This window comes from Somniosus microcephalus, unplaced genomic scaffold (assembly GCF_052327205.1).
Source record: "Somniosus microcephalus isolate GS21.2 unplaced genomic scaffold, FLI_Smic_1.0 unresolved_chr3, whole genome shotgun sequence".
Classification (NCBI taxonomy): Eukaryota; Metazoa; Chordata; class Chondrichthyes; order Squaliformes; family Somniosidae; genus Somniosus; species Somniosus microcephalus.
Window position 1 is genome coordinate 66,891,565 of NW_028225181.1, and position 26,968 is coordinate 66,918,532.

At 51.4% G+C, this 26,968-nt stretch overlaps 2 protein-coding genes across 4 annotated transcripts in view; both read right to left on the reverse strand.

The window, feature by feature from the left end:
- LOC147091821 (uncharacterized) overlaps positions 1-26,968 on the reverse strand; it is a 171,515-nt gene that overhangs the window by 121,219 nt on the left and 23,328 nt on the right. The window lies entirely within an intron of this gene.
- LOC147091825 (uncharacterized) lies at positions 18,018-26,963 on the reverse strand. Of its 3 annotated transcripts, none has more exons than XM_085976869.1 (2): positions 25,813-26,963; positions 18,018-19,238 (listed from the first exon to the last, which is right to left on the reverse strand). In XM_085976869.1, exon 2 carries the CDS (start codon positions 19,131-19,133, stop codon positions 18,180-18,182), a length of 954 nt encoding a protein of 317 aa, XP_085832995.1. In that variant the 5' UTR covers positions 19,134-19,238; positions 25,813-26,963; the 3' UTR covers positions 18,018-18,179. The 3 variants fall into 3 exon arrangements, with proteins under 3 accessions (XP_085832995.1, XP_085832994.1, XP_085832996.1); XM_085976868.1 differs by lacking the exon at positions 25,813-26,963 and adding an exon at positions 22,187-22,284; XM_085976870.1 differs by lacking the exon at positions 25,813-26,963 and adding an exon at positions 21,553-21,706.

The window sequence follows — 26,968 nt, forward strand, 5'->3', positions numbered from 1 at the left end:
CTCACACTGATCTATAGTGAAATTCATTAACACACCACCTCACACTGATCTACAGTGAAATTCCTTAACACACCACCGCACTCTGATCTATAATGAAATTCATTAACACACCACCTCACACTGATCTATCGTGAAATTCATTAACACACCCTCTCACACTGATCTATAGTGAAATTCATTAACACATCACCTCACACTGATCGATAGTGAAATTCATTAACACACCTCATCACACTGAACTATAGTGAAATTCATTAACCTACCACCTCGCACTGATCTATAGTGAAATTCATTAATACATCACCTCACGCTGATCTATCGTGAAATTCATTAACACACCACCTCACACTGATCTACAGTGAAATTCATTAACACACCACCTCACACTGATCTGCAGTGAAATTCATTAACACACCACCTCAAACTGATCTACAGTGAAATTCATTAACACATCACCTCACACTGATCTATAGTGAAATTCATTAACACACCACCTCACACTGATCTATAGTGAAATTCATTAACACCACCTCACACTGATCTTTTGTGAAATTCATTTGCCAATTACACCCCCATGCTGAAATTTATTAATGGCTTCTTGCATTTTGTCTTCCTCAGTATTAACTCTACCTTTTTTGGTGTTATCGACAAAGTTTGAAATTGTTCTTCTGATTCCCGAGTCCAAATCGTTTTTGAACAAGTGATCCCAGCACCGATCCCTGTGGAACACCACTGTACCTGAACTCTTAAATCACTCTGCTCCTCTATTCCTTTTGAAGTTTTACATAAGAACATAAGAAATAGGAGCAGGAGTATGTCACACGGCCCCTCGAGCCTGCTCCGCCTTTCAATAAGATCATGACTGATCATCGACCTCAACTCCACTTTCCCGCCCCATCTCCATATCCCTTGATTCCCCTAGAGTCCAAATATCTATCTATCTCAGCCTTGAACATACTCAAAGACTCAGCATTCACAGCCCTCTGGGGCACCGAATTCCAAAGATTCACAACCCTCTGAGTGAAGAAATTCCTCCTTATCTCAGTCTTAAATGGCTGACCCCTTATCCTGAGATTATGCCCGTTAGTTCAACACACTCCAGCCAGGGGAAACAACCTTTCAGCATCTACCCTGTCAATACCCCTCAAAATCTTATATGTTTCAATTAAAATGTACATTTCCCCTCATTTTTTCTCCCAAAATGTATCACTTCACATATCTCTACACTAAATTTCATCTGACCTCTACCTGTTCAATCTACTAACCCATGTATATCACTTTAAATCACTCTTCACAGTTCCCCACACTCCCTATTGTAGTCTCATCTAGATATTTTGATCTTGTGCTCCATAAACCCAAGCCCAGATCATTTGTCTATATTGAGAATAGCAATGGTCCCAACACTGACCCTGGGGGACACCACTGTTTACATCCCTCCAATCTGAACATCCATTAGCCACTACTCTCTGTCCTTTACAAAACTTCCTATCCATGCTGCCCCACTCCCTTTAATACCGTGAGCCTTAACTTGTCCTCCCACTTTTAAAGGTTTGTGCATCTGAGCCGTTTGTTTCCTACAATACAGCACTGTCAGTGACTACACTTCCAAAGTACTTCATTGGCTGAGAAGCACATTGCGAAGTCCTGAGGTGGTGAAAGGTGCTATATAATTGCAAGTCTTTCTTTCTTGTAGGTTTTAGAGATATTAACATAACAAGGCTGCAATTCATTGACATCAAATGTCTTATGTAATATGCATTATGGGAAAGAGAAGTTTAGTCTGAGTTAGAAACTCAAACAGGTGCTTCACTGCAGACAGGTAGCTATGGCAACACTGATAAGACATTCCATTCACTGAATCGACTGGTTGGCATCTGTAATCAGATCAGGGGAAAGAACAGGGTGTGTCTGTTATTAAACACAATATAAGCTCAAAGCAGAGTGAGTAGTAGAATAGATTAAATTATAATGTGTGCTGTTCATACGTATAATTGTGAAACTATAAGAAATAACATAATTAACAGCAGGCATGGTAGTTTAGGGATGATAAGACCATTACTGAAGAAAAGTAACTGTTGGGAACCAGGGAATGTGTCCTTGTAAATCACAGATTAGCGAACTTCCAGCTGTCTTTTCCTCACTTCCTGCCAAAACCCAGCAGAGAAGACAAAGAAGAGTCAGGTTCCAGAGATGGATCACTGCAGGGTATAAAAGTGAGGGGATACTGACGTAAGAGGGCAGTCGGGACTGGAGAACAAGCTCAGGGCACCTGAGGTTCCATCCAGCAGGCTGACCTCGTGTAATGTTAGTGGGAGTGGTATACAGACCTCCAAAAAGTAATGCGAAGGTTGGGGATGGCATTAAATGGTAAATTAGAGACGCGTGTAATAAGGGCAAAGCAGTTATCATGGTGACTTTACCCAACCCTCCACCGACCCCACCCAACACCCCCACCGACCCCGGCCCCACTCGACACGCCCACTGACCCTGACCCAACCCAGCCCTCCACCGACCCAACCCGACCCTGACCCCACCCGACCGTCCACCGACCCCGATCCCGAACCCACTCGACCCTCGACCGGCCCCAGCGACCCTGACCCAACCCGGCCCTATCCCGACCTGACCCCACCCGACCGTCCACCGAACCCACCCGACCCCCCACCGACACCGGCCCACCCGACCCTCCACTGGCCCCACCCAACCCTCCGCTGACCCTGGCCCACCCGACCCTCCAATGACCCCGGCCCACCCGACTCCACCGACCCCACCCGACCCTCCACCGTCCCCAGCCCACCCGACCCTCCACCGACCCCGAACCCACCTGACCCCACCCGACCCCAACCCCACCCGACCCCGACCCTCCCCCGTCCCCACCTGACCCTCCACCGGCCCCACCTGACCTGACCCTGACCCCACCCAACCCTCCACTGACACCGACGCCAGCCGACCCCGACCCCACCCGATGCTCCACCCGACCCCACCCACCCCTGGCCCCACCCAACCCTCCATCGATTCTGGCACCACCTGACTCCACCTGACCCTCCACCGACCCAAGCCCCACACCACCAGACCCCGGCCCCACCCAACCCTCCACCGGCCCCGACCCCACCCGACACTCCACCGACCCTGACCCCACCTGACCCTCCACCGACCCCACCCGACCCTCCACCGACCGTCCACCGACTCCGAACCCACCCGACCCTCCACCGACCCCGACCTCACCCGACCCTGCACCGACCCCGACCCCACCCGACCCTGCACCGACCCCGACCCCACCCGACCCTGCACCGACCCCGGCCCCACCCGATCCTCCACCGTCCCCGGCCCCACCCGACCCCCCATCGACCCCGGCCCCACCCGTCCCTCCACCGACCCCGGCCCCACCCGACCCTCCACCGACCCCACCCGACCGTCCACCAACTCCGACCCCACCCGACCCTCCCCGACCCTCCACCGTCCCCAGCCCCACCCGACCCTCCACCGTCCCCAGCCCCACCTGACCCTCCACCGGCCCCACCCGACCCGGCCCCACCCAACCCTCCACCGACCCCGGCCCCAACCGACCCTCCACCGACCCCGGCCCCACCCGACCCTCCACCAACCCCATCCCCACCCGACCCTCCACCGACCCCGACCCTACACCGACCCCGGCCCCACCCGTCCCTCCACCGACCCCGACCCCACCCGACCCACCACCGACCGCGACCCCACCCGACCCTCCACCGACTCCGACCCCACCCGAACCTCCACCGTCCCCAGCCCCACCCGATCCTCCACCGTCCCCAGCCCCACCCGATCCTCCACCGACACCGGCCCCTCCCCCGACCCTGGCCCCTCCACCGACCCCGGCCCCACCCGACCCTCCACCGACCCTGGCCCCTCCCCCTCCCCCGGCCCCACCCGACCCGGCCCCACCCGGCCCTCCACCGTCCCCAGCCCCACCCGACCCGGCCCCACCCGGCCCTCCACCGACCCCAGCCCCACCCAACCCCACCCGAACATCCACCGACCCCGACCCCACCCGACCCTCCACCGACCCCGGCCCCACCCGACCCTCCACCGACCCCGGCCCCACCCGATCCTCCACCGACCCCGGCCCAACCCGACCCTCCACCGACCCCATCCCCACCTGACCCTCCACCGACCCTGGCCCCACCCGACCCTCCACCGACCCCATCCCCACCCGACCCTCCACCGACCCCGTCCCCACCCGACCCTCCACCGACCCCATCCCCACCCGACCCTCCACCGACCCAGACCCCACACGAACCTGCACCTACCCCGACCCCACCCGACCCTGCACCGACCCCGGCCCCACCCGACCCTCCACCGACCCCGGCCCCACCCGACCCTCCACCAACCCCGGCCCCACCCGTCCCTCCACCGACCCCGGCCCCACCCGACCCTCCACCGACCCCACCCGACCGTCCACCGATTCCGACCCCACCCGAACCTCCACCGTCCCCAGCCCCACCCGACACTCCACCGACCCCGGCCCCTCCCCCGACCCTGGCCCCACCCGACCCAGCCCCACCCGGCCCCACCCGACCCTCCACCGACCCCGGCCCCACCCGACCCTCCACCGGCCCCCTCCCCACCCGACCCTCCACCGACCCCATCCCCACCCGACCCTCCACCGACCCCATCCCCACCCGACCCTCCACCGACCCCATCCCCACCCTCCACCGACCCCATCCCCACCCGACCCTCCACCGACCCCGGCCCCACCCGACCCTCCACCGACCCCACCCGACCCTCCACCGACCCCAGCCCCACCCGAACCTCCACCTACTCCGACCCCACCCGACCCTCCACCGACCCCGTCCCCACCCGACCCTCCACCGACCCCATCCCCACCCGACCCTCCACCGACCCCGGCCCCACCCGACCCTCCACCGACCCCGGCCCCACCCGACCCTCCACCGACCCCGGCCCCACCCGACCCTCCACCGACCCTGGCCCCACCCAACCCTCCACCGACCCCGACCCCACCCGACCCCGGCCCCACCCGACCCGGCCCCACCCGACCCTCCACTGACCCTGGCCCCACCTGTCCCTCCACCGACCTTGGCCACATCCGACCCGACCCCGACCCCACCCGACCCTCCACCGACCCCTGCCCCACCTGACCCTCCACCGACCCCTGCCCCTCCCTCCACCGACCCCTGCCCCTCCCTCCACCGACCCCGGCCCCACCCGACCCGACCCCGGCCTCACCCGACACTCCACTGACCCCACCCGACCCTCCACCTGCCCCGACTCCACCCGTCCCTCCACCGACCCCACCCGACCCTCCACCGACCCCGACCCCACCCAACCCTCCACCAACCCCGACCCCACCCTACCCTGCACTGACCCTGGCCCCAACCAACCCTCCCCCAACCCCGGCCCAACCCGGTCCTCCACCGACCCCGGCCCGACCCGACCCTCCACCGACCCTGGCCCCACCCGACGTTCCACCGACCCCGGCCCCACCCGACCCTCCACTGACCCCGGTGCGACCCGACCCTCCACCGACCCCGGCCCCACCCAACCCTCCACCGACCCCGGCCCCACCCGGTCCTCCACCGACCCCGACCCGACTCTCCACCGACCCCGGCCCCACCCGACCCGCCACCGACCCCGGCCCCACCCGACCCTCCACCGACCCCGGCCCCACCCGACCCTCCACCGACCCCGGCCCCACCCGACCCTGGCCCCACCCGACCCGACCCCACCCGACCCTCCACCGACCCCGGCGCCACCCGACCCTCCACCAACCCCGGCCCCACCCACCACCGACCCCGTCCCCGACCCCTCCCCGGACCAAGGCCCCACCTGACCCATCCTCGTCCCCAGCCCCACCCGACCCAGCCCGCCACCGACGGGGAAAACTGAGTTGTTAATTTCCTGAAATACTTTGTGATTGCTGTAATATCCGAGAGAGAAAATCATATCAGCTCCGGGCTTTGATTCAGTTTGTTTCTTCTCTCTGTTTGTGTTTAGACTAAGCCACAATAATCTGGGAGATTCAGGAGTGAAACTACTGTCTGCAGCTCTGAGGAACCCGGACTGTAAAATACAGAGACTGTTGTAAGTACCAGACTGTGTGAGATTGTGTTTATAACAACTGGATGTCTGACACTGTACATTGTTATTAGTATCAGTAACACTGTTATTAATAAACTCTGGGGATTTACTCTGATTCCTGTTATTTCTCTCTCTGATCCCCAGTCTATGGTCTGTCGGTCTTACAGATTCTTATACCGAGGATCTCGCCTCTGCTCTCAGTACAAACCGCTCACTGAGGATTCTGACCCTGGGATCAAACTCCTTCACAGACCGATCTGTCCCCACTCTCCACCGCCTCATACTGACCTGCGGGAGTCTGGAGTGGATCGGATGAGTGTTTGTGTTAATGTTTAATGTAATAAATAAAATATCAATGGGATTCAGTCACTTTTCTGGGTAATATTTGTCTGTAATTATTATTGAAATATTAACCCCTGTCTCGCGGTTGTTTACACTGATGTTCAATCTGTTTATTTCCTGTTTAATCTTTAATCTGTTTCAGGCTGTGGAGGAATCAGTTCAGTTTATCTGGAGAGAGACTCCTGTGTGTGCTACAGGAAACAAGACCCAGACTGAGTGTGTCTGTGTGACCATTACAATTGATGACGTCACTGTTGTGTCGGTACCTTTCTACCTAGACACAATTTAGGACTCAGAACTCAGAGGCCTAGAAATTCGGTAGGCTTAGCGCCGCATTTGAGGCGCTAGAGGGCCTAGCGCCGGAGTTATGGCCAGTTGAGAAATTCCCTGGGGCCCTAAATCGGCGTTGCACCGGTAGCGCTGCGCCGGCACCGATGACGTCATCGGTGTGCGCAGCGTCCCGGTTGCCGTGGTAACCCGGCCCCAAGCCGAAATTCAGTTGCGCCCGCCTCGCCCGTGGCAGGCGCAACTAAGACTCTGGCAACAGAGTCTTCCCCCAGTGTGCGCCGGCGCATAAAGGTGGAGCGGCGGCCGGCCGCGTTCCCGGCGGCCGCCTGCCCGCACCTCCCTTCCTGGACTCCTGCATTCCCCCCCCCGCGGCCCTGATCAGTGTCTCATGCGAGCCTGGCACTTCCCCGAGGTGCTGGGCTCAGATGTCGGGTCAATCCGCTGGACAGTTGTCGGCTGCAGGCAGCTCCTCCTTAACAGGAGGAGGAGGCCTGCAGTTCCCCCGCCTGCCGCACCGCATCGGGTGCCGCAGCGGGGGATTAGCGCCGGGAAACCCAAGTTCACGCCCGTTTTGAGGCGCTAAAGGAGGGTTTTAGCGCCCGCCGCCGTCTGGGCCCGGCGCACCCGAATTTTCGTCGCACGCTGCCGCATTACCGCTGGCGCAAACTTTCTGGTGCTACAGCCCTGGCAAGACCAGAACCCAATTTCTAGGCCAGAGATTCAAACATGAAGTGCTTTATTCAGGAAGGAAAGGGAAGTTCTGGAAAGTTCCGAACAAAGAGAGCTAAACTTAACCAAGAGAACACCCAACCATTTATCTGCTGTGACAGCGCCACCACCACAGGTGGGAGGAGAACACACAATACATAACATATTCCTCCCCTCTTAAATGAAAGGTCCACATTATTCCTCAACAGTTAAGTTACTTTCAATGCACTCACTAACCAAGGGTAGAGGTAGACTGCCTCAAACCCTGACTTTACCCTGGGGTTTATTCTGCCCCAGTCTTGTGGGTAAGTCACTAAGCCGACAGATCCAAGTGTCTTGGAAGCCGCCGCTCCCTGGCAGGATACCGGCAGCCATCACTGGCTTCCACAGCAGTAGGCATTGACACAGGCCTGGATGGAGAAGGTGCCTGTGTCAGTCGAAAGTCAGGAGTTTGCACAGGTGGAACAGTCTCTATGACTTCCTGTGTTGGAGAAGAGCACTGTGACAAAGGATGCTGGTTTGCGGTATCATCTGGAAACAGTTCAGGCCAACCAGCCATTGGAGCCTCTGTGGCTGTCTCTGCTCCTAGCAACAGTTGATCTGTGTGTCTTCTCCAAACGATGTCCTCAGCAGTCTCAACCATGTAAGACACAGGGCCTGTCTGTGCAATCACCGTAGCAGGAATCCATTTCAGTCCAGTGTTGTAGGTTCGAGCTAGGACGTGCTCTCCAGGATGAAACCGTCTCTCCTTGGCTCTTATCCCTCTCTTTTCAACTTGAGCTTGTTGTTGACAATGGACAACCTGTCCTGCCCTTGGAGGTTTGAGTAAGTCAAAACTTGTCCGCAACTGCCTCTTCATTATGAGTGAAGCGGGGGAAGTTTTGGTTGTGGCATGCGGCTCGTTCCTGTAGGACAACAGGAAGCTGTTCAGACGTTGGTGGATGGAGCCCTGACCTTGCGATGCCTTCAAGGCGTGCTTCAAAGTTTGCATGAACCTCTCTGCCTGGTCGTTAGTAGAGGGATGATAGGCGCAGACCTGATGTGTTGGACACCATTCACGTGCAGGAAGGTTGCAAACTCCTGTGATACAAATTGTGGACCGTTGTCACTTATGAGTTGTTCCGGTGAGCCATAATGGCTGAACATCTCACCAAGTTTCTCAATTGTTTGCTCTGCCGTGGTAGACCTCATCACAGCGACCTCCAGCCACTTGCTATGAGCGTCCACAAACACCATAAACATCTTCTTTTCGAAAGGACCGGCAAAGTCCACATGTACTCGCTGCCACACTTCTGCAGGCCAATCCCAGGGGTGTAGGGTTGCCAGCTGTGGAACATTCTGGACCCTTTGACATGGGGAACATGTTTTGGCTTTCTCCTCAATATTTCCATCAGGACCTGGCCACCAGAAGTAGCTTCTTGCCATTTCCTTCATCCGAACCATCGCACTGTGGCCTGTATAAAGTTGTTGCAGTATAGGTTCCCTCAGAGGTGGCGGAATGATGACACCGCGTCCCCAAAGAAGACAACCTGCCTGGACGGAGAGCTCACTTCTTTTTGAAACGTAAGGTTTCAAACTAGATGAATCACCTATGGCTCTCCCTCGAATGACATCATCCATTACCTCAGACAGGACTGGATCGTTGCGGGTGCACCTTCGCACCTGAACTGCTGTGACAGGTGCTCCCTCCACTTGTCTAAAGTAGAAGATGTCTATCTGACGAGGCTCTGGGGGAGTAACAGGCAAGGGTAGCCTCGAGGGACCGTCTGCGTTGCCGTGCAAGTCTGATTTGCGATATTTGATGTCATGTGTGTCCTGACAACAGTAAAGCCCACCTTTGCATCCTGCTTGCAGCAAGAGACGGAATTCCGGTGTGGGACCCGAAAATCTGTGCATAGTTACTCTCGGCCTTGTTCAAGGTGCGTGATGCGAAGGCGATAGGTTTCTCTTCACCAGAAGGCATGATGTGGGATATGACTGCTCCCACACCATATGGTGACGCATCACATGCTAGCTGCACGGGTAGCTTTAGGTGGAAGTGTGTCAGGACCTCCGATTTCAGCAATGCTTTCTTTGCTTGGGTGAAAGCTTTGTTGCACAGTTCAGTCCATTTCCATGTTTTGCCTTGACATAGCAACTGATGTAACGGCTTCAGCAATGTTGCTAAGTCTGGAATAAACTTCCCATAGTAGTTAAGTAGCCCCAGAAATGAACGTAACTGGCTCACATTCTGGGGTGCTGGGGCCTCCATGATCGCCTTGACCTTTGACGGCGCCTTATGCAGGCCAGTAACGTCAATCACATGCCCCAGGTACTCAACTGAAGACTGAAAGAATTCACATTTGTCCTTACGAACTCTGAGTCCGTACTCTTTCAGTCATTGTAGTGTCGCATCCAAGTTCAGAAGATGATCCTCCTCATTTGTCCCAGTGACAAGGATGTCATCCAGGTAGCACTGGACTCCTGGCAGTCCACTCAAAATCTGATCCATTGCCCTTTGGAATAGAGCAGGGGCCGACGTAATTCCAAACGGAAGGCGGCAGTACCTGTATAGCCCCTTGTGTGTCATAATTGTCAGCAGCTCCTTTGATTTGTCATCGACATGCATTTGTAGATAAGCCTGGCATAAGTCTATTTTGCTGAACTTTTGCCCTCCGGCCAGGCCCGTAAAAAGATCATCAATGAGGGGAAGAGGGTACTGTTCCGCAGACAGCACCGGGTTAATAGTCACTTTAAAATCCCCGCAGATTCGAACAGCTCCATCTTTTTTCAGGACAGGAACAATGGGTGTGGCCCATTTGCTCATGCTCACGGGCTCCAGGACTCCATTCTCGACTAAGGCCTCCAAGTTAGCCTCAACTTTTGGCCTAATTGCATAGGGTACAGGTCGGGCTTTGTGAAACTTCGGCTTGCTGTCAGGTTTAATGCCCAGTCTCACGCTGATCTTTTTCATGCTCCCAAGTTCCCCATTGAAGAGTTCTGCATGTTTGTTTAACACTGCAGTCAGACCTGACTCCCCTTTTGACATCATGCGGACTGCAGGCCAGTCCAGCGTGATTTTCTCTAGCCATGCACGTCCCAGTAGCGATGGGTAATTTCCCTTTACCACATATAGTGGCAGTTTCGCAGTCTGTCCATTCAATTTAACTGTCACCTCAATGGCACCTCTCATGACCACAGGTTCGCCGGTATACGTCTTTAGCACAATGTTTGTTGGCTGAAGGGTAAGATGCTTTTGCATTTTGTTGTAGACAGTGTCTGAAACAAGGGACACAGCCACACCTGTGTCCACCTCCATCCGCACTGATTGTCCCTCCACCAGTGGTGACACCCAGTAGCCATTTGAACCACCTGCAACCATCAGTATGTGCACCTCTTCCTCCTCAGAGGTGTCGCTCCCCTCTGTTTTGCTTGTTCCATCATACTGCACTGAATGAACACTCCTTTTCCTCTCTTGTCCAAATACAGACATTTTGCTTTCATGCTTCCCAGCTCTGTTCTTTTTTTTACCTCTACAGGTGCGTTCAATGTGACCCTTTTTGCCACAATTTCGGCATTCCAGCTCCGTACAGTAGCAGTCATTAGCGTGATGGCCCGTTTTCCCACAACGGTAACATGTGCCGTTCCGCGCACCTTTAGGCTCAAACGACACCTTGTGAACTCTCCCTGTTGATCTCAACTGGTGAGCCTCCTTTTCCGCCATCTCCATGGAGACACTAACTTCAATGGCCTTTTCAAGAGTAAGGTTGTCCTCAGTAAGAAGCCGCTTCTGTGTGGCTGCACTTTGCAGACCACACACGAGTCTGTCTCTAATGGTGTCCTTCAGCGCCTCTTTGAACTTGCAGTGCTCTGACAACCTTTTTAAAGCAGCAATAAACATCATCACTGATTCCCCCTCCTCTTGATTCCATTTGTGAAATCTAAATCTCTCAGCAATAACCAGAGGTTTTGTTGAAAAATTTGCTCCAAGAATTTCCACTAGTTGCTTATATGTTTTAGTTCCTGGCTTATCTGGCTGCACAAGGCTGCGAAGTAAATTGAATGTCTTCGGCCCCATTACACTCAAAAAGATAGGCACGACCTTTTCGTTTGCCACCACATTCGCCAATACAAAATAGTCAAAATGTTCCATATATGTGCTCCATTGCTCCACATTTTCATCAAAATCACTGATGTTTCCTAATATAGTAGCCATCTCACGTTTCAAATTAAAATTTCTGTTTACTCACTGCCGTAATGTTAATGTGATGCTGCAATCTCTGTTCCGAGTGTTTTGTAGTCGAAAACAAGAAAGTTCCCACAATGCAGATTCATCCGATCCTCATCACCACTTGTTGTGTCGGTACCTTTCTACCTAGACACAATTTAGGACTCAGAACTCAGAGATTCAAACATGAAGTGCTTTATTCAGATAGGAAAGGGAAGTTCTGGAAAGTTCCAAACAAAGAGAGCTAAACTTAACCAAGAGAACACCCAACCATTTATCTGCTGTGACAGTGCCACCACAGGTGGGAGGAGAACACACAATACATAACAGTCACTGCTCCCATTGTGTGACCATTTCTGGCCGTTGATTTGATTTTAATTTAATTTAAGGGTTTCCAGCTCGAGCTGATTGCGTCCTCTCCCATTGTGAGGTCAGAGGCCCAGCCACAGGGTCACATGACTCAACCGCTCCCAGGCTGCACCCCTTTCAAAATGGATGTGTGAGTGTCTGCAAATTGCAGAGTCTGTGCGAGTGTGTCTGTATGTGAGTGAGTGCCTGTGTCTGCAAATTGCAGTCTGTGCGAGTGTGTCTGTATGTGAGTGGGTATCTGCCATCGACGACGAAGTCCAACACCGCCTTTAGTGTGCCAGTGCAGCCTTTGGTCGCCTGAAGAAGAGAGTGTTTGAAGACCAGGACCTCAAACCCGGCACTAAGCTCATGGTCTACAGAGCAGCAGTGATACCCGCCCTGCTGTATGACTCAGAGACATGGACCATGTACAGCAGGCACCTCAAAGCACTGGAGAGGTACCACCAACGCTGCCTCCGCAAGATCCTGCAAATGCATTGGCAGGATAGGTGCACCAACGTCAGTGTTCTTGCTCAGGCCAACATCCCCAGCAGCGAAGCTTTGACCACGCTCGATCAGCTCCAATGGACGGGTCACATTGTCCGCATTCCCGAAACGAGACTCCCAAAACAAGCACTCTACTCGGAGCTCCGGCACAGCAAGAGAGCCCCAGGTGGGCAGTGGAAACACTTCAAGGACACCCTCAAAACCTCCTTGAAAAAGTGTAACATCCCCACCGACACCTGTGAATCCCTAGCCCAAGACCGCACAAAGTGGAGGAGAAACATCCGGGAATGCGCCGAACACCTCTAGTCTCTTCGCCGGGAGCAAGTGGAAGCCAAGCACAGGCAGCGCAAGGAGCGCACATCAACCCAAGCACCCCACCCACCCGCCCCTTCAACCACCGTCTGCCCCACCTGTGACAGAGACTGTCGGTCCCACATTGGACACATCAGTCACCTGAGCACTCATTTTTAATGTGGAAGCAAGTCATCCTCGGTTCCGAGGGACTGCCTAAGAAGAAGAAGAGTGTGTCTGCAAATTGTAGAGTCTGTGTGAGTGTGTCCGTATGTGAGTGGGTGTCTGTAAATTGCAGAGTCTGTGTGAGTGTGTCTGTACGTGAGTGGGTGTCTGTAAATTGCAGAGTCTGTGTGAGTGTGTCTGTATGTGAGTGGGTGTCTGTGTGTCTGCAAATTGCAGAGTCTGTGTGAGTGTGTCTGTATGTGAGTGGGTGTCTGTGTGTCTGCAAATTGCAGAGTCTGTGTGAGTGTGTCTGTATGTGAGTGGGTGTCTGTAAATTGCAGAGTCTGTGTGAGTGTCTGTACGTGAGTGTGTGTCTGTAAATTGCAGAGTCTGTGTGAATGTGTCTATGTGAGTGGGTGTCTGTGTGTCTGCAAATTGCAGAGTCTGTGTGAGTGTGTCTGTATGTGAGTGGGTGTCTGTGTCTGCAAATTGTAGAGTCTGTGTGAGTGTGTCTGTATGTGAGTGGGTGTCTGTGTGTCTGCAAATTGTAGAGTCTGTGTGAGTGTGTCTGTATGTGAGTGGGTGTCTGTGTGTCTGCAAATTGCAGAGTCTGTTTGTGTGTGTGTGTCATGTTACTGTTCATTTTAGTTCAGTGTGGGTGGGAGGGAGATTGTGTGAGTGGCAGACAGTCAGTGAGAGTGAGAGAGACATGAAATCATAAGGCACGTTGCAGAATAGAAAGCCTGTTTCTGTAGACCACAAAGTGAAAAGATAAAATACTGAATACTCTCTGTTTGTTTTTAAACTGCCAAACAGAGCGGAGCAATGAAAGAAATCAACTTTCTTTGATTGCTGACAGTGATTTATGGCAATTTAAAGTCTGGCCTGTGTGTGTGTGTGTGTGTGTGTGAGAGAGAGAGAGAGACAGACAGACAGCAAAAGCTGGTGTGTATGCAGGGCTTGGCTGTGTTCAAGTTATCTGCTGTGTGCATTGGTACTGAATCTCATGTCTGAAAAACCGAGAGAATATAGACCATGAGATAATACTGATTTAATTCCAGACTGCACTGTTGTGGGATCTTACATTGCCTCACTTTCAAGAATTTGTAAAAGGCAAATCTACATCTATACATCAAGCCATTTGATATTTTTCTGGACTGGACTTTATAGAGGAATGTTTGTGGAGTGTTTCATGGCAGATCCTGCTGTGGGATCTCTCCATCTTCATGAAGAATTCTATCATCTTATGATCGCTCTGACCCAAGGGGCCTCGCACAACAAGATTGCTAATTAATCCTTTCTCATTACATAATACCCAGTCTAAGATGGCATGATCTCTAGTTGATTCCTCGACATATTGGTCCAGGAAACCATCCCATATACACTCCAGGAATTCCTCCTCCACAGTATTGTTACTAATTTGGTTAGCCCAATCTATATGTAAAGTCACCAATGATAACTGCTGTGCCCTTATTGCACGCGTCTCTAATTTCCCATTTAATGTCATCCCCAACCTCTGCATTACTGTTTGGAGGTCTGTACACCACTCCCACTAACATTACACGAGGCCAGCCCACTGGATGGAACCTCAGGTGCCCTGAGCTTGATCTCCAGTCCCGACTGCCCCCTTACATCAGTATCCCCTCACTTTTATACCCTGCAGTGATCCATCTCTGGCACCTGACTCTTTGTCTTCTCTGCTGGGTTTTGGCAGGAAGCGAGGAAAAGACAGCTGGAAGTTCACTAATCTGTGATTTACAAGCACGGTGGCATAGTGGTTAGCACTGTTGCCTCACAGCGCCAGGGACCCGGGTTCGAATCTGGCCTCGGGTGACTGTGTGGAGTTTGCACATTCTCCCCGTGTTTGCGTGGGTTCCTTCGGGTGCTCCGGTTTCCTCCCACAGTCCAAAGATGTGCGGGTTAGGTTGATTGGCTATGATAAATTGACCCTTAGTGTTAGGGGGATTAAATACGTGGGGTTACGGGGATAGGGTGGGATATGTGTTGGTGTAGGGGTTACGGGGATCAGGTGGGATATGTGTCGGTGAAGGCTCGATGGGCCGAAATGGCCTCTATCTGCACGGTGGGGTTTCTGTGATTCCCTGGTTCCCAACAGCTACTTTTCTTCAGTAATGTTCTCATCATCCCTAAACTACCATGCCTGCTGTTAATTATGTTATTTCTTATAGTTTCACAATTATACGTATGAACAGCACACATTATAATTTAATCTATTCTACTACTCACTCTGCTTTAAGCTTATATTGTGTTTAATAACAGACACACTCTGTTCTTTCCCCTGATGATTACAGATTCCAACCAGTCGATTCAGTGAATGGAATGTCTTTTCAGTGTTGCCATAGCTACCTGGCTGCAGTGAAACACCTGTTTGAGTTTCTAACTCAGACTAAACTTCCCTTTCGCATAATGCATATTACATAAGACATTTGATGTCAATGAATTTTAGCCTTATGTTAATATCTCTAAAACCTACAAGAAAGACTTGCATTTATATAGCACCTTTCACCACCTCAGGATGTCGCAATGTGCTTCACAGCCAATGAAGTACTTTCGAAGTGTAGTCACTGACAGTGTTGTATTGTAGGAAACAAGCGGCTCAGATACACAAACAGTTAAAAGTGGAAGGACAAGTTAAGGCTCACGGTATTAAAGGGAGTGGGGCAGCATGGATAGGAAGTTTTGTAAAGGACAGAGAGTAGTGGTTAATGGATGTTCAGACTGGAGGGGTGTAAACAGTGGTGTCCCCCAGGGTCAGTGTTGGGACCATTGCTCTTCTCAATATAGACAAATGATCTGGGCTTGGCTTTATGGAGCACAAGATCAAAATATCTAGATGAGACTACAATAGGGAGTGTGGGGAACTGTGAAGAGTGATTTAAAGTGATATACATGGGTTAGTAGATTGAACAGGTAGAGGTCAGCTGAAATTTAGTGTAGAGATATGTGAAGTGATACATTTTGGGAGGAAAAATGAAGGGAAATGTATTTTAAGTTGAAACATACAAGATTTTGAGGGTTATTGACAGGGTAGATGCTGAGAGGCTGTTTCCCCCGGCTGGAGTGTGTAGAACTAGGGGGCATAATCTCAGGATAAGGGGTTGGCCATTTAAGACTGAGATAAGGAGGAATTTCTTCACTCAGAGGGTTGTGAATCATTGGAATTTTCTGCCCCAGAGGGCTGTGAATGCTGAGTCTTTGAGTATATTCAACGCTGAGATAGATAGATATTTCGACTCCAGGGGAATCAAGGGATATGGGGATCAGGTGGGAAAGTGGAGTTGAGGTCGATGATCAGTCATGATCTTATTGAATGGCAGAGCAGGCTCGAGGGGCCGTGTGACCCACTCCTGCTCCTAATTCTTATGTTCTTATGTAAAACTTTAAAAGGAGTAGAGGAGCAGAGTGATTTAAGAGTTCAGGTACAGTGGTGTTCCACAGGGATCGGTGCTGGGATCACTGTTGTTCATAAACGATTTGGACTCAGGGATCAGAAGAACAATTTCAAAGTTTGTCGAAAACACCAAAAAAGGTAGAGTTATTACTAAGGAAGACAAAATGCAAGAAGCCATTAATAAATTTCAGCATGGGGGTGTAATTGGCAAATGAATTTTACTATAGATCAGTGTGAGGTGGTGTTAATGAATGTCACTGTAGATCAGTGTGAGGTGGTGTGTTAATGAATTTCACTATAGATCAGTGTGAGGCGGTGTGCTAATGCATTTCACTGTAGATCAGTGTGAGGTGGTGTGTTAATGAATATCACTATAGATCAGTGTGAGGTGGTGTGTTCATGAATTTCACTATAGATCAGTGCGAGGTGGTGTGTTAATGAATTTCACTGTAGATCAGTGTGAGGTGGTGTGTTAATGAATTTCACTACAGATCATTGTGAGGTGGTATGTTAATGAATGTCACTATAGATCAGTGTGAGGTGGTGTGTTAATGAATTTCACTGTAGATCAGTGTGAGGTGGTGTGTTAATTAATTTCACTGCAGATCAGTGTGAGGCGGTGTGTTTTGGTGGGAAGAATAAGGAGGCCACTCACTACTTGGACAAGGGTGTGAAATTCGGTTACTTTGTGCATCCTGTGATATTCAGTGGGAGGTTAGCGGTGGTGGTAGCGCCCCGTGGCACTACACCGCCGGCAATGACATCATCGCAATGCCCAGCACCCCGGCTGCAAACTTGGGTATACAACCCCTGGCCTATCACCGGACAATATGTCCGACAGGGTCAGGGGTCGTTCCTGCAGCCGTGGCGATGCCAGTTAAAGGGCAGGTGCCGGGCGGCAACTTATTATTTTGGCCGACTGCCAGCACCTGCCCCCTTCCCCTTCCTTCTTCGGGGTGCTGGCCGCGATCGGTCAGCCCGGTGCTCCTCTTGATCCGACACCCCGCTCCCCGGTGGTCCAGCAGGGCCCTGGTGTGCGCAGTGCTAGGCACCTCCCCTTTAATCATGGAGGGAGGTCTGCTATGACGCGGTGCTATGTGCCGACGGGCGTGGCACTGTTACACGAAGCACCGTGAAATTCACTGGTAGCGCCTCAAGAGGGAGGGGAGCGCTTCCAGTAGCACCCCGCCTCCTGCTTGGGGCGCTAAGTTTGTCAGGGGGCTAAAATTAGCCCCGGTGACGTTTGCGACCCAAAAGGGGCGCCACCGAATTTCCCCCATAGAGTCTAAATGGGCTGGAGGAGCAGAGGGATCCAGGGATACAGATACACAAATCACTAAAAGTAGCAACACAGGTTAATAAGGCCATTAAAAAAAAAAGCACCGGGGTACATTCCTAAAGGAGCCTTCTGTTCCGTGCCCAGGAGCTCTGAACCATGGCAGAGCGCGGCTGGGACACGTTTCTCACACGCCTCGAGATTAACCCACACGGCAACTTTGCGGTCATTGAAGAGAGACAAGAAAGACCAAAGTTCCGTTTACCCCTCTCAGTGTGGCCCTGAAGGACTGTGTCCAGGAAGTTCTGTTCCCGCTGTATGATCCTCCCCCAGTTTGTCCTTTCTGAGCTCCAGCCAGGTGATGCTAAACATTCGGGCGGGAAAGAAGAAAATCTACAATAATGTGTTTAAAACAAAGCTGGTTTATTTGACATCTATCCAGAATATTAAACTCCAGCCCAGTTCCCGGAGTTATTATCAGCAGAAACAACCCCACCTGTCAGAATGAACATGGTTCAGTCCTGGATGTGATTAACAGCAGCAACAGCAGAATCCAACCCCTGCAGTCACTGGTGAACTTGCTGGTGTTTCAGCAGGTGGGCTGAGTGAGTGAAACCCTTCCCACACACGGAGCAGGTGAACGGCCTCTCCCCAGTGTGAAGCCCCTGGTGTGTCAGCAGGTTGGATGAACGAGTGAATCCCTTCCCACACACGGAGCAGGTGAACGGTCTCTCCCCAGTGTGAGTGCGCTGGTGTGCAGCGAGCTCAGATGACTGCCTGAACCCAGTCCCGCATTGAGAGCACCTGAACGGTCTCTCGTCAGTGTGAACACGTTGATGGCGTATCAGTTCCCAGGAAGTTATATAGCACTTCCCACAGTCCGAGCATTTAAAAGGTCTCTCGTCAGAGTGAACTCGCTGGTGATTCAGCAGGGTGAATGAGCGAGTGAATCCCTTCCCACACTCGGAGCAGGTGAACGGCCTCTCCCCAGTGTGAGTGCGCTGGTGTACAGTGAGCTCAGATGATCGCCTGAACCCAGTCCCACAGTGAGAGCACCTGAACGGTCTCTCATCAGTGTGAACACGTTGATGGAATAGCAGTTCCCAGGAACTTTTAAAGCACTTCCCACAGTCCGAACAGTTAAAAGGTCTCTCATCAGAGTGAACTCGCTGGTGTGTCAGCAGGTGGGATGAATAAGTGAATCCCTTCCCACACTCAGAGCAGGTGAACGGCCTCTCCCCAGTGTGAACTCGCTGGTGTCTCCGCAGGATGGATGGATCAGTGAATCCCTTCCCACACTCAGAGCAGGTGAACGGCCTCTCCCCAGTGTGAACTCGCTGGTGTGTCAGCAGGATGGATGCCTGAGCGAATCCCTTCCCACACACAGAGCAGGGGAACGGCCTCTCCCCGGTGTGAATGCACTTGTGTTGCGATAGGCCAGAGGATCGGGTGAAGCCTTGTCCACACACAGAACACGTGTATGGTTTCTCCCTGGTGTGAACGGTGGTTTTTGCTTCCATATTCAAAGGCCGATGATATTCAGTTCCTGATGAATCGAGTGACTGTCAGATCTTGACGTGATGTGTGGTTTGAGTTTCCCGTCTGCAAATCCTCCTTCTAATACCCTGTAAAATGAATTTAAAACAGGGAGCGTGAGACAGAACCCACTAAAGAGGCAGGTTGTGAAATTGAGCTCAATGAATCTGGTTATTTGTGGGGCCGGCACTAGAAAAAAGTGACCATGAAAGCTGCCGGATTGTCATAAATTCCCATTGGTTCACTGATGTCCCTCAGTGAAGGGAATCTGTCACCTGGTCTGGGCCTCTGGCCTCTATGGGAGGAGAGAGAGAGAGAGAGAGGTGGGAGTGGGAGGGGGCGAAGGAGATGGAGTTTATACATCTGCAACTCGACCAGAACTTTGACAGAACCTCCAAAACCTGCAACCTCCAGCACCTAGAAGGACAAAGGCAGAAGGTGCATGGGAGCACCATCACCTCCAAGTTCCCCTCCAAGTCACACATCATCCTGACTTGGACATATATCGCCGTTGCTACATCATCACTGGGTGAAAATCATGGAACTCCTTACACAACAGCATTGTGGGAGTACCTTCACCACATGGACTGCAGCGGTTCAAGAAGGCGGCCCACCATCACCTTCTCAACGGGAAGATGGGGATTGGCAACATATTCTGGTCTTGCGAGCAACGCCCACATCCGAAGAATGAATTAAAACAAATCTGTAGATGTAAACTGGATTAAAAGCCTCTACAGAAATACTTATACTAAAACAATATTCTTTTACATTGTAGGGACAGTGTCTGTGTAACAACCTAATCTCCCCAGAATCCACCTCCCTTGACTGTCACACAATGGAAATTGTTGGGTCCTCCTGGGCCCAGAAGTACTGGGGGTTAAACCCAGCAACTTCTCTTCCATCTCCACTCCAGCTCAAACTGAAGCAACAGAAAGACCTACACAGGCAGCCAGGGCCCTACCGTCTGTCAGCCTGCAGTATAACTCTTCCCCACAGCTGCTGACTAATGGCGGCCGCAGCACCCACAATCACCGTGCCCCAGAAACCACTCTACCCAACGCGCTGATTTCCCTGCTGAGAGTGCGCATGCTCCCCGGGGCCGCGGGCCATTCTGGGACCCTGGCTCCTGTCCTTTGTCCCGAGTCAGACTTGGTGGAACCGGCTGAAGAAACCGAGAAGCGGCGGCTCAGATGGGGGAGGCACTGCACCCTGGGTTTCCTGGTGCCAGGGCCCTGGCCGCACGTCTGCCTGGCCCGGCTGCTCTGATGCTGATAGAGGTTTTTGATGAGGTAACAGAAAGGGTTAATGAGGGCAATGCAGTTAACATGTTGAACATGGATTTACAAAAGGCGTTCGACAAGTGCCACATAATAGGCTTGCCAGCAAAGTTGAAGGCCATGGAATAAAGGGGACAGTGGCAGCATGGATACGGAATTGGCAAAGTGACAGGAAAGAGAGAATAGTGGTGAACGGTTGTTTTTCAGACTGGAGGAAGGTATACAGTGTTGTTGCCCAGGGGTCGGTACTAGGACCACTGCTTTTCTTGAGATATATACAGATATTATAGAATATATATTAGTGACATAGACTTGGGTGTACAGGGCACAGTTTCAAAATATGCAGATGACACAAACCGTGGAAGTATAGTGAACAGTGAGGAGGATAGTGATAGACTTCAAGAGGACATAGACATGCTGGTGGAATGGGCGGACACATGGGAGATGAAATTTAACGCAGAAGAGTGCAAACTGATATATTTTGGTAGGAAGAATGAGGAGAGGCAATATAAACTAAAGGGTATAAGTCTAAAATGTGTGCATGAACAGAGAGACCTGGGGTATGTGTGCACAAATCATTGAAGGTGGCAGGGCAGGTTGAGAAAGCAGTTATAAAAGCGTGCGGGATCCTGGGCTTTATAAATAGAGGCATAGAGTCCAAAAGCAAGGAGGTTATGATGAACCTTTATAAAACACTGGTTCGGCCTCAACTGGAGTATTGTGTCCAATTCTGGGCACCGCACTTTATGAAGGATGTGAAGGCCTCAGAGATGGTGCAGAAAAGATTTACAAGAATGGTTCCAGGGATGAGGGACTTCAGTTTGGTGGATGTACTCGAGCAGCTGGGGTTATTCTCCTTAGAGCAGAGAAGGTTGAGGGGAGATTTAAGAGGTGTTCAAAATCATGAGGGTTCTGGACAGAGTAGAGAGAGAGAAACTGTTCCCATTGGCGGAAGGGTCGACAACCAGAGGACACAGATTTAAGGGGATTGGCAGAAGAACCAAAATCGACATGAGGAAAAACTTTTTTTTAAACTCAGCGAGTGGTTAGGATCTGGAATGCACTGCCTGAAAGGGTGGTGGAAGCAGATTCAATCACGGCTTTCAAAAGGGAATTGGATAAGTACCTGAAGTAAAGAAATTTGCAGGGTTACGGGCAAAGGGCGGGGAGTGGGACGAGCTGAAGTAGTCTTGCAGAGAGCCGGCACGGGCTCGACGGGCTGGTCTCCTTCTGTGCTGTAACCATTCTATGATTCTATAAAATATTAGAAAGTTTGTTCCACAGAAGCACGGGGTTTATCTGCTTTTATTGATGAATTTAAAAAGTCTCTATTAAAACCTGAGCCAGTGTGTTGTGAGCCAAAGAGCCTTGTGTCCAATAAGGGGAATAAAGGCCCACAGCCTCCCCTGGCCCCGGGCCCTGAACAAGGGACTGGAGAAACTCGCTGCCCTGCGGATCAGACAATCAGCCGGCGCTAGTCCCGCCCCTCGGGCTCCCCAATTGGTTGGTTGGAGGACTCGCCGCCGGCTTGCTCCTCCAGCCCCACCCCGCTCGCTCCCTATTGGTTGGAAGCTCCCGTCAATCAGGCTGTGGGCCCGGGTCAGGTGTCCCCGAGGAGATCACATGCTCCGTCCAACTGACGCTGCTCGGTCCGGGGCCTCGCGGACTCTCAGGTTTTTCTATTTCTCTTTATTCTCTCCCGATCCACCCCTCCCCCCACCCGCGCGATTCTCCACCCGATCGGAGCGGAGAAAACTCACTTTGCGTCACCGATCGCGACTCTGGAACTGACACCAAGGCCTTTCCCCGGCATGGCCCGCGCCGACTCCGTCTGGCAGGATCCGACCACATAGGTGCAGCTCCGAGTGGGGGAGGGGGTTGGTCTCCTCTGGGCATGCGCGGTTATTACCCTTGGTGACCGGGAGGGGTCGCTGTGCCGGACTCGGTCCAAACCGCCGCTCCCTGTGTGCATGTGCGGACTATCGTCTGTCAATCAACCATCAGCCAGAAGAGGTCGCTGGTGAGACCAGTGAAGAAAGAAAGACTTGCATTTCTATAGCGCCTTTCACCACCACCGGACGTCCCAAAGTGCTTTACAGCCAATGAAGTACTTTTGAAGTGTAGTCACTGTTGTAATGTAAGAAATGCGGCAGTCAATTAGCACACAGCAAGCTCCCACAAACAGCAATGTGATAATGACCAGGTAATCTATCTTTTTGTTAACTCTGTTTCTCTACGGATGTTGCCTGGCCTGCTGAGTGTTTCCAGCATTTCCTGTTGTTATTTCAGATTTCCAGCATCCGCAGTATTTTGCTATTATCCTTTTGTTACATTGATTGAGGGATAAACATTGACTAGGACACCGGGGATATTTCCCCTGCTCTTTCCCACATTACAACAGTGACTACACCTCAAAAGTACTTCATTGGCTGTAAAGCACTTCAAGACGTCTGCTGGTCATGAAAGCACAATATAAATGCAAGTCTTTCTTTCTCAAAATAGTGTCATGGGAACTTTTACATCCACCTGAGAGAGCAGACAGGGCCTCAGTTTAATGTCTCATCCGAAAGACGCCACCTCTGACAGTGCCTCAGTACTGCACTGGAGTGTCAGCCTGAATTTTTGTGCTCAAGTCTCTGGAGTGGGACTTGAACCCACAACCTTATGCCTCAGAGGCAAGAGTACTACCATAGAGTCATAGATTTATACAGCACAGAAAGGGGCCCTTCGGCCCATCGTGTCCGTGCCGGCCATCAAGCCCTGTCTATTCCAATCCCATTTTCCAGCACTTGGTCCGTAGCCTTGTATGCTATGGCGTTTCAAGTGCTCATCTAAATGCTTCTTGAATGTTGTGAGGGTTCCTGCCTCTACCACCCTTTCAGGCAGTGAGTTCCAGATTCCCACCACCCTCTGGGTGAAAAAGCTTTTCCTCAAATCTCCTCTCAACTTGCTGCCCCTTACCTTGAAACTATGCCCCCTGGTTATTGACCCCTCTACTAAGGGGAGAAGTTCCTTTCTATCTATCCTATCTATGCCCCTCATAATTTTGTACACCTCAATCAGGTCCCCCCTCAGCCTTCTCTGCTCTAAGGAAAACAACCCCAACCTGTCCAGTCTCTCTTCATAGCTGAAGTGCTCCAGCCCAGGTAACACCCTGGTGAATCTCCTCTGCACCCTCTCCAATGCAATGACATCCTTCCTATAGTGTGGCAACCAGAACTGCACACAGTATTCCAGCTGTGGCCTAACTAGCGTTTTGTACAGCTCCATCATAACCTCCCTGCTCTTGCCTTCATTAGCCGAGGAATAGAATATAAGTATCCCATATGCCTTCTTAACCACCTTATCTAGCTGTCCTGCTGCCCTCAGGGATCTATGTACATGCACAACAAGGTCCCTCTGATCCTCCGTCCTTCCTAGGGTTCTACCATTCATTGTGTATTCCCCTGTTAGTCCTCCCAAAATGCATCACCTAACACTTTTCAGGGTTAAATTCCATTTGCCACTGTGCTGCCCATCTAACCAACCAGTCTATATTCTCCTGTAGCCTGAGGCTTCCCTCCTCGCTATTTACCACTCCACCAATTTTCGTGTCATCTGCGAACTTGCTGATCATACCTCCTACATTCATATCTAAATCATTAATGTACACTACAAACAGCAAAGGACCCAGACCCTGTGGTACACCACAGGACACAGGCTTCCAGTCACAAAAACAACCTTCGCCCATCACCCTTTGCCTCCTGCCACTAAGCCAATTTTGGATCCAATGTGCCAAATTGCCCTGGATCCCATGGGCTCTTACCTTCTTGACCAGTCTCCCATGTGGGACTTTGTCAAAAGCCTTACTGAAGTCCATGTAGACTACATCAACTGGACTGCCCTCATCCACACACCTGGTCACCCCCATCGAAAAATTCAATCAAATTGGTTAGACATGATCTCCCCCTGACAAAGCCATGCTGACGATCCTTGATTAATCCTTGCCTCTCCAAGTGGAGACTAATTCTGTCCCTCAGAATTTTTTCCAATAATTTCCCTACCACTGATGTTCGGCTCACTGGCCTGTAATTCCCTGGTTTATCCCTACTACTACCCTTCTTGAATAATGGTACAATGTTAGCTGTTCTCCAGTCCTCTGGCACCTCCACTGTGGCCAGAGAGGTTCTGAAAATTTGTGTCAGAGCCCCTGCAATCTCCTCCCTTGCCTCACACAGCAGCCTGGGATACATCTCGTCTGGGCCTGGGGGTTTATCCACTTTTAAGCCCGCTAAAACCACGAGTACCTCCTCCCTCTCAATACTAATTTGTTCAAGTATATCACAATCCCCCTGCCTGATTTCTATGCCTGCATCGTCCTTCTCCATAGTGAACACAGATGCAAAATATTAATTTAAAACCTCACCCACATCTTCTGGCTCTACACAGATTGCCACTTTGGTCCCTAATGGGCTCTACTCTTTCCCTAGTTATCCTCTTGCCCTTAATATACTAATAAAACACCTTGGGATTTTCCTTTATTTTGCCTGCCAGTGTTTTTTCATGACCCCTCTTCGCTCTCCTAATTTCTTCTTTTTTTTTTTTTTTTTTTAAGTACCCCACTGCACTTTCTATACTCCTCTAGGGCTTCCACTGTTTTTAGTCCTTTGTATCTGCCAAAAGCCTCCCTTTTTTTTCCTAATCCATTCTTGTATGTCTCTTGACATCCAGGGTTCCCTGGGCTTGTTGGTCCCACCCTTGACCTTTACGGCAACATGTTGGCGTTGTACTCTCTCTATTTCCTTTCTGAAAGACTCCTACTGCTCTGATGTGGATTTTCCTACAAGTAGCTGATCCCAGTCCACTTTGGCCAGATCCTGCCTTATCATATTAAAATCGGCCTTCCCCCAATTTAGAACCTTGATTTCCGGTCCATCTTTGTCCTTTTCCATGACAACCTTAAATCTCACCGAATTATGGTCACGGTCACCAAAATGCTATCCTACTAACCCTTCTACCACTTGCCCTGATACATTCCCTCGAATTAGGTCCAGTACCGCCCCCTCTCTTGTAGGACTTTTGACATGTTGGCTGCAAAAGCTCTCCTGGATGCACTAAGAATTCTACACCCTCTAAGCCTTTCACACTCTGACTATCCCAGTTAATATTGGGGAAGTTGAAATCCCCAACAATTATTACCCTATTATTTCTACACTTCCCTGAGATTTGCCTACATATCTGTTCCTCTATCTCCCCCTTACTGCTTGGGGGCCTATAGTACACTCCCAGCAAAGTGCTTGCCCCCTTTTTGTTTTTAGGTTCTACCCATATGGCTTCATTAGAGGAACCTGCTAAGATATCATTCCTTCTTACAGCAGAAATTGACTCCTTGATTAATATTACTAACCTGATTTTTGGTCAACTCTTGGAGTATTCGTGTTTAATAAATCTCCGGGAGAAGGAGTCGCTTCACTTGTACTGGTTCCTGCGGCCTGATCACCTTCCCCAGGAGCAGGGCCTTGACCCTGACTTTGTTCACTTGTACCAGTTCCTGGGGGCTGATCACTGACCCCACGAGCAGGGCCTTGATTCTGGGGGGTGTTTTATTGCACCGCTTGGTTTACTTGAGAAGAGCCCCATCAGGGCGAGCGCGGGAGGGCCGGGGGTGGCGAGCGCGGGAGAAACATAGAAGATAGGAGCAGGAGTCGGCCATTTGGCCCTTCGAGCCTGCTCCGCCATTCAATGAGATCATGGCTGATCATCCAAATTCAGTACCCTGTCCCTGCGTTCTCCCCATATTCCTTGATCCCTTTAGCCTTAAGAAATATATCCAACTCTTTCTTAAATATATTTAATGAACTGGCCTCCACCGCCCTCTGTGGCAGAGAATTCCACAGGTTCACCACTCTCTGGGTGAAGAAATTCCTCCTCATTTCAGTCCTAAATGGCTTACCCCTTATCCTTAGACTATGACCCCTGGTTCTGGACTCCCCGGCCATCAGAAACATCCTTCCTACATCGAGTCTGTCCAGACCTGACAGAATTTTATAGGTTTCGATGAGATCCCCTCTCAATCTTCTAATCTCCAGTGAGTATAAGCCCAATCGACACAATCTCTCCTCATACGTCATTCCTGCCATCCCATGTATCAGCCTGGTGAATCTTCGCTGCACTCCCTCCATGGCAAGAACGTCCTTCCTCAGGTAAGGTGACCAAAACTGCACACAATACTCAAGGTGCGGTCTCACCAAGGCCCTGTACAACTGTAGCAAGACATCCTTGTTCCTGTACTCAAACCCTCTTGCTACGAAGGCCAACATACCATTTGCCTTCTTAACCGCCTGCTGCACCTGCATGCTTACCTTCAGCGACTGGTGCACAACACCACCCAGGTCTCATTTTATTCCAACTCTTTGCCTTCTGTCCGCCAACCAGTTCTCTATCCAAGTCAATACGATGCCCCCAATCCCATGTGCCTTAATTTTGCACGCTAATCTCTTGTGTGGGACCTTATCGAAAGCCTTCTGAAAGTCCAAATACACCACATCCACTGGTTCTCCCTT